Source organism: Helianthus annuus, chromosome 4, assembly GCF_002127325.2.
Source record: "Helianthus annuus cultivar XRQ/B chromosome 4, HanXRQr2.0-SUNRISE, whole genome shotgun sequence".
NCBI classification, from domain to species: Eukaryota; Viridiplantae; Streptophyta; class Magnoliopsida; order Asterales; family Asteraceae; genus Helianthus; species Helianthus annuus.
Window position 1 is genome coordinate 31,863,638 of NC_035436.2, and position 9,058 is coordinate 31,872,695.

Here is a 9,058-nt window from a genome sequence, read left to right on the forward strand (position 1 = left end):
CCCTAAGTGTTTCACCAAAGTTGCTTAAAGGCTTTGTTTTTTGTCCATTTCAAGTCACTAAGCTTTCATTAGGTATTCCGATCTTGTGAAGTGCACTCATATTTACCTTTATAGCTGCTATAAGAAACATGTAAGTTTTGTTAAAGTTGTTTACAGATAAACATATAACATACTTATATACTTGAAAAAAATAAAAATAAAATGCCCCACAATTTCATAGACGGATAAATATATTATTGATGCTTGCAATCATCGGTAAAGGTCTGTGGGGAAACCGATCACAAGTAAAATCTTCACCAACGGATCAACAACGAATAATTTTAATGACAAATTACTAAATATGCATTCACTGACAATCACCGACATAATACGCATCAACAAAAAACCAACGAATATTAGTAATGTATTACAAAATGTGTACTCATCAACGAATCACCAACAAGACATGCACTAATGGAACACCAATGGATCAACAATGACAATATGAACGACAGGTTATTAACAAACTCTTCACCATCACATATCTGACTGGATATTTGATCAGTAACACGACTTTTAAACTTCTTTTTTTAATCTTTTTGACGTTTTCGCCAGCAACCGGTCAGTAATTTTCTACGGGTCACCAATGAATTTGTTTTTTTATAGAACATCTATCACACACATTCTAAATATACTTCTAAATCTACACCAATGTTCATCATGAGACTATAACTCTCTACCACTTTGGAAGGAACCCCTTTATAACACAGCTTGATATATAACGCTAGGTCACAAGCCCTTTACTACCAATGGATATGTAGAAAACCATAACTAACTATTTTCTTTCGTCAGGTAAATTGTCTTCTCTTTCATGATCCTTACGTGATTATCGAATGGATAATAAAATAAACTTTTTAACCTTTTTCGGGTGATAAACAACAGATGAAATTGATTTATACATTGGTGAATTTTCTAATACAACAAATGAAATTGATTTATACATTGGTGAACTTTTTGATGCAACAAAGTGAATTCTTTTGTATGTTTATACGATTACAAATGTGAAATTTCTGTTGACTTTTACATTTTCATACCTATGAGAACATGAATACATATCTCATGTCCGTTAAAGTAACAATTGTTTAATAAAAATGGCTTTTTATATAATAAAAACTTAAGTTTTTTAGTTGGTCTCATTTTTCATTGGTTACCAACAAGTCAACTTTTTATTTTTATTTTTTGTTTAAAACGAGTTTTGACTATATCACTATAACTAATTAATTATCTGATAAAATGAGTCAAAAATAAAACAAAAGTCAACTATTTCTAGAACTAAGGAATTTATATAATATTTCATAAGTCAACTCATAACACTTTAACAGGTATGTTTTAATTTAACACTAAAACCCTGTGTTTGACTTATGATGGTCAAACATTTTTTTAATGCTGCAATGTCAAACGATATTTGATATTTTATTCCCTGTAATTTCCAGCAAATATATACTTACAAACAAGATATGATCCTAACACATTTTATGATTTGTTGGGATTGTGAAGATCCCATTTTCCAGTTAAATATATGACACTAGCCTTACTAGGTGTCTGATAAAGATTATTTTTCAGTTAATTTGTTCTAAACTTCTAATGTGAAACATATTACAATGTATTGAAAAGATATATGAGAGAGTAGTAATGTAAATTCTCAATTTTAATAAATATTTGTATTATTATATTAACAAAAGAATTAACTGGTGATTTATATATAAAGATTCATATATGTTATGTCATAAATGTAAATTTACAGAAATTTTAATGTAGGACATGACTATACAATGTATATACATAGGGGTATCGTATAAATAAAAGCATAACTTAGTTATATTTTACAGAAATTTTATGTATTATTCATATATGAGTAGCTAGTATAACTTAGTTATATTTTAGTTTTAATAGATGCAATTTTTTGTTTTATACAAATGCAATTATCAATGATTACGCGTCCAATTTTTTTTACAAATGCAATCAAAAGAAATAATCAAATAAAGTTTGTCCAATTTAGTATGTGTTTATACAAATGCAATTAGAAATAATGTTAAGTTTACGATTTCTAACATTAGTAAGTTATAGTAAGTGTCGGTATAGTATCAAGTCAAATCAGTACTGACCAAAAATCCGTCGCGTAGCGTAGGTAATCTCACTAGTTAGTATTAAGACACCAAATGATTATTCAAACATGTTTATTAAGACATAAACATTATATTGCGTCATAATAATCATGAAATGTTTGATGGCTTATTTAGTTCTCGCAACAATGAATATGAATATACTAAAGGATGATTCTAATAAAAAAGAGTTTTATCTAATAAAACCCAAAAGCTTGACTTTTATCTCGATTTCCATTGGTTACCTACAACTCATTGTTTTTTGTTTAAAATGAGTTTTGATCAAATTACTATAATTATTATAGTATATGAATTGTAATTATCCGATGTATATGTTGTAGTTGGTATGGTTTGATTCTGCGTTTTTTGGCTTGACCGGTCGGTTCTTAAAAAAAAAGTAATAGAAACAAAAATAAAATAATAAACAAAAATCAACAGCTTCCAGAACATTTGGAGGTCAACTCATTACAGCTACCTTTGGACCAACAAACTATAGATTACAAGTTTACTATCAAACCTTTGTTTTTGTTATAATAGTCAAAACAATTTTTTTATTGCTACAATGTCAACGGAATTTGAAATTTCATTCCCTTATTATGTTTGCAGCAAATTTATAATTGCAAACAAAATATTTACCTAACACATTTTATGATCTTGTTGGGATTATGAAGATCACATTTTTTTCTATTGAAAATATTTATTAATCATATATCAAACTATGTGCATGCATTTGTTTGTTCTTTACGCATGTCAGTTAAAAGAAACAGTTTTCTATTAATATGTGTTGCATTGCAAAGCATAATACAATATAGATAAGGTGGTAACGTGTTAAAACACTATAAGTTGAAAAAACATAATACAATCTTCTTTGACATTTTTATAGGATTAGGATCAAATACAAAGAATCCTAATTGTAAGAAGTGTAAGAAGGATTTAGAGTGACAAGTGTCCAATAATAAAAAAAAACCAACTACACAAAAAAAACCCCACTAAAAAATGACTATAGTGGTGGTGGGGATGGGTGTTTAGTTTTTTTTAGGTTTTTGAGGGGGGGGGGAGGATTAGGGTTCTTTTCATTCGTTTTTATCGTAAAAGTCAAACTGCGTCTGACTTTCTGCATTAACCAGTTTATGGTCAATGCGAAGTTCGTTTGAACTTCATAACGTGAGCGTAATCACGATCGTTATAGTCCCTAGTGACTATACCTACTGATTACCACGTTATCTAGGCTCAGTGACGAGTCGTAGTTTCGGCCAAAATGCGTATTCTCGCGTATTTTGTAATCAAACTACTTTTAGGTATCAAAACCGTTTGTTTTGATACCAAACCTGTTTTCTAACAATTAACTAAACATGTTTTAGCATGTTTAGCTCGTCACTTTTTAGATTAGTGCTTATGTAGAGTCGTAAGTCAAGCGGACTAAACACCCGCTTAGACTTTCAAACATGACCCATTTGGTCGATCATTAGGATCCGACCAGACATGTTTAGTGACCATAGTTGCATAGGGAATAACTTTCCAAGGTTATACCTTATGGTCACCTAGTTTAAGTAGTTGTATGATAAGTAGTTTATATGTCCATGGTAAATTACCAAAATACCCTTTTCATACATAATTGGTAAATAAGCATATGTAATATAAACTTTTGTCACATAACTGATTATGTAATATATCTAAACATGTTTAGGCATATAATACTTGTCATAGGGCTAGTTAGACATCTCGAACACGTATTGCGCGCGTGACGCGTTAAAATAGCGTAAGCTACCTTAATGGGTCGTAATGGGTCGAAAGCACTTAGGATAAGTTTCATTTTAGGATGCAGGCTTTGTTAAACCATATCACATGAGTTCCAACACTCATTTGGTTTACAAGACCTCATTCTGTCCGATCTTCCGATTTAGGCGTCTATTGTTTGACTAGTAATTCAATTGCTAGTTGCTACTTGATTTCTCTGGTTTACTTGAGTTTGTTGAAGTTCTATTTATTGAGGATACTTTGCATTTCATGAGAGTACATAGTTCCCCTATTTTACTATTTTCAATTGTTTTGGGGTGATTCATATGTACAAAATGATTTTCACGGTTTAAACGATGGTTTTTCAAAAATAATTAAGATGGTTTATCCAAAACTAATAACGATTTCAATAAAGTGAACAAACTTGTTGGTTGTAGTTACATAACGAATGACATTCATTAGCATTGATCAAGCCGACCAGTATTAGGTTATGGTACCATAGGATCTGACGAATCCCGTTATTTTACTGCACCCATGGTTATGTGTGGGGGTTGTGGGTAACGACTGAATCTGGTGATAGTTAATTTACCCTTTGGTGGTTTGTTAACGCGAGAAGCGAGAAGCGAGATAGTCGAGTCACGAAGGTTTGAATGTTGTTAGCGAGACGACCATAAATAGTTTTCACAATTAAAACGAGGATGATTTAAACGATTTAAATGAGTTAACGATTTGGAAACGATTTGAACAAGATAAATGAATTGGATAAACGATTGGTTTTTGGTTAGTGTTTAGATAACGAGACGGGTATAATGTGATAAAAGCATGGTGGATACGCCGCTGGTACTTCCTATATATAAGTGCTTTCAACATATTACATACCATGGCGTTATTTAGTTCACTAGGGTAAATGATTTTGAAACGATGTCACACAACGATGTTTTCTAAAAGATATAAACCATACGAGTTTTTAACGAGTTTTTACAAGATGTTTTACGAATTGGCTTTCTAAAACAAATGTTTTTGGGTTAAGAATCATGGCTACGAGATTTTACAAATTATAATCATCTTGATTTGAGTTGGTTAATTATGTTGCAATACACTTTTCAAAACGAGGTTTGTATTTTCACTCTTGTAGTCTAATAAAGTATTGCAACATACAAACGAGCCACGATTCCAATACTCTTATAAAACCTATGTACTTGCCAGCATTTCTTTGCTGACTTTGTTTTTACATATGTTTCAGGTGTTGTTGCTTGATTGATTTCTAGGATGCATGCGTCACATAGGATCTGGACGAGGCCTTAGTGACATAATAACTGTGATAGTCAATATGTAACTTGTTTGTTATGTGTTAAGACAATATTAATGTTTAAATTTATCAATAAAACGAAACTCTTTTTGTATCCATGGTTATGAAACAATGATTCTGTTACAACACTCCCCGACGTTTCCGCCACGATTTGTTGTTTTACGTGGTCGGGGTGTGACAAGTGGGGCCCAAGCATTCCAGTTAAACGGGCCTGCATCGTTTTGAACCGACATTCTAGCACTACGCAACCCACTCGTTGAAAAGTCTTCACCCGTGTCACTTTGCCAAACCCACTGGTCCAATCCGTTATTCATCTGCACCTGTTGAATCAAGCCCATAAGGGTGCCCAGCTGAGCCCATTCTGCAGTCGTAGATGGGTCCTTGACCCATCCCCAACTCCATGTCACAACGGAACCCACCAAGCCCATATAAGAAGAGACCGCAGCCTCTTTATCAGTCGCCAAACGAAACAGTAGTGGGAACATGTTTTTCAGCGATGTTGAGCCGACCCACACGTCTTTCCAGAAGCAAACAGAGGTGCCATTACCCACAACAACCTTTAACCTATCTTTGACATCAATGCCCACCTTTGCGAGACACCCTTCCATGGACCTAATATCTTTCCACCATCCATGAATAGACTTATTCAGCGGAATTAAATTATTACCTCTGAGATGCCCGTGAATAGCTGCAATAACCTTCGTCCACAATTGGTCCGGGTTGTTCTTGAACCTCCACCACCACTTAGTTACCATAGCCAAACTGAATTCTTGCAGCCCTCCTAATCCGACGCCTCCCAAGCTCTTTTGGTTTAGTTAACTTATTCCACCTAACCCATTTAATTTTATTGGTCATTCCAGTTACCCCAAATAAACGACCTCCTTAACCCTTTAAGAGTGTTTAGAACAGATTTTGGTGCTCTAAATACCCCGAGAAAATACGACGGTAAGCTTCCAAGCACGGCCTTTGCGAGAGTAACACGGCCCGCAAACGAGAGAGTCTTTGCCTTCCAAGACGAAAGCTTTTTCTGAAATTTTCTAACCACTGGTTCCCAGAACTTAACCCTCTTCAGGTTAGCCCTATTAGGCAAACCAAGATACACAAACGGGAACGACCCGACCCCGCAGTTGATGATGCCTGCTAACCGAGATATCTCCCTGTCGTCCACCCCGATTCCGAACAGCTGGCTCTTATGTAGGTTTATTTTCAGCCCAGTGAGTAAGTGAAATCACCTTAAGAACCTAGACAAGCTAACCGCATTCTTGTCCGACCATTCACCCATGAATATTATGTTATCAGCATAACATAAATGCGTCACTGTCGGGCTCTGGTTAGGCAAATCTACTCCCTTGAACAAACCCAGCTCAGACGCATTTTTGATGAACATAACAATAACTTCCATGGCGAGGATGAAAAGGGAAGGAGACAGCGGGTCACCTTGCCTTAAGCCTCTTCTATACACAAACTCACAGGTCGGGATCCGTTAATGAGGACCGACCCTTTGCCCGAACTAAGACAACCGGAGATCCATTTCACCCATTTGTCATGAAACCCATGCCGTCTAGAACCCGCAACAAAAATTTCAAATTAAGAGTGTCGTGTGCCTTCTCGAAATCGACTTTGAGAAGCATTACCTTTTTCTTACATTTTTTCGCCCAAGAAACTACTTCACTAATCACTAAAGGGCCATCCAAAATGTTACGACCACCTACAAAAGCCGACTGAGTAGGTGAGATGAGATCCCCCAGCATAGGCTTCAACCGGTTGGCTAGGACTTTCGCGATAATTTTGTACAGAGAGCCAATAAGAGAGATTGGCCGAAAATCCCCAATCGTTTGAGGGTCGTTTATCTTAGGCAGAAGGGCAATGAACGAAGAGTAATGAAAGGTTTAAGCTTATCCCAAAATCTTTTGACAAAACGGAATGAAAAACCATCCAGCCTTGGCGCTTTCCCTCCCTTGCAATCCCATATGGCACACTCGATCTCCTCTACCGTGAATGGGACCACAAGATCATCCCCTTGTTCAGCCGACAGTCTACGTAAACCCAAGTTAACAAAACCAAGTCTCCTATGAAACGACTAATAGGTGATAGGACAAATACTATTTAAATTATTTTGACGGTCGTTTACAACATACTAAAACTTTTCATTGTCAATACAATTAAAAATCATTGCCCAATTCCCTCTATTACCATCAATTTTTGTTGTACATAAAATATTTCGTATATGTAGTAGTGAAGCTTGAGATTTTCGACTGGGGGCGGAAGTTATCGGACCTAAAAATTTCTATAAAACCGGGGGGTCGAAAAAGTATATACCCAAAAATTTCTATACGAAACATACTCTCCACTACTGAGCGAAAAGTTCGGGGAGTTTACCACCCCCTCCAGCCCCTTAAGAGCCAAAAATTTCTATACGAAACATACTCTCCAAAAATTTCTATACGAAACATACTCTCCACTACTGAGCCAAAAATTTCTATACGAAACATACTCTCCACTAATGACCCGCTCGCCATTGGCCTCGGCGATTAAGTCGATATAAAATGAGGGACTTATGATAGAGTTTTGTCTAGTAAGTTTTAGGTTGTTGTCCTACCCAAGGAGGACGAACGTACGTAGTTCTACCCAAGGAGAATACGCAGGAATAATATTGGCATCCTACCCAAGGAGGATGGCCGTACATATCCTACCCAAGGAGGATATGTAGATCCCGTTTTAAATTCTTTAACCCATTCCCAACCACCGGGAATCCCATGCCTTAGAAAGTGTGTGAACTCACCTCGGTTTGCTCGGTTAGATTCTCAAATATAGCTAACAGTCGAGGTCGGTCAATCACGTCCTAATATGATTACCAGTTAGTCATTTAGTGGTTTTCAAATAGAGCACAAAGTTCCTACACGCATCTATCACATAACATGCATTACTTTAACGGTTTATGCCCATGTAAACTCCCCATCTATTCCCATTCACAAATAAACATACGACATTGCACATAACACTTTTATCGACACATAACATGTTAGATCATTCACGGATAACATACTTGACATTTAGACACGCAAATTACTACTTATGTCATTTCAACTTAAATATCCAAAACTGGGCTGTTTTCGAGCATTTTAATAAAATAGTTATCTTATTTCAAAAATTCCCAAATTTTTACAGAAGGTGCTAAACGATCCAAATATTATTGTGTAAAAATCTCGGCATCTAATCCGTCACCAATATTTTATTAAAAATCATTTTCCGGACTGTAATCAGATTCATTATTTTCTGACTGCAGCCCACGGAATAATTCATTAAAAATTCATTGTAAGTCGGATTGATGAAATTCCAGTGGGACAATTACTACGACATCAGTGTCCATCTACAGTACCAGTTTCATGATCTAATCCTACTCAGGTTTCAAGTTATGACGGAAAATATAACACCCATTTATTGCTGTAAACACTCAACTTTAGCTGCTATTACAAATCGGGTCTTTAAAAATAGTAAACGAAGTCCAAAAATTATGATTCCAGTGCCATTAGAACAGTATTTCATAATACATAAATCTAGACTTCAAAAAATACATTTTTCGTTAAGTTACAGTCTGGTTACAGCCAACTGAAGTTGGCTGTAAAAACCAAACAGCCTACTGTTTCAGCTTTTATCTTTTTAACTTGTGTTCGATTGATTCCGTTAACATGTTTAGTGATCACAACAACATCAAACATCAATATTACAAGTAGATCAGCAAGTAATCAGTAACATAATCAAGACAACTTCAGTTTATCATCACTTCATTATGTTTCATCAATATTTCATTATAAGTTAGTTTATATGTAAGACCTTTGTTCATGGTTCTTTAGTGTTCATGGATTTTCAT

General features: G+C 35.1%; 1 protein-coding gene across 1 annotated transcript; it reads right to left on the reverse strand.

Moving 5' to 3' along the window:
- Nucleotides 1-6,031: 6,031 nt before the first annotated feature.
- Nucleotides 6,032-6,589, reverse strand: LOC110932014. The gene is made up of 2 exons (XM_022175378.1): nt 6,420-6,589; nt 6,032-6,344 (listed from the first exon to the last, which is right to left on the reverse strand). Exons 1-2 carry the CDS (start codon nt 6,587-6,589, stop codon nt 6,032-6,034), a joined length of 483 nt encoding a protein of 160 aa, XP_022031070.1.
- Between the last annotated feature and the right edge of the window lie 2,469 nt (nt 6,590-9,058).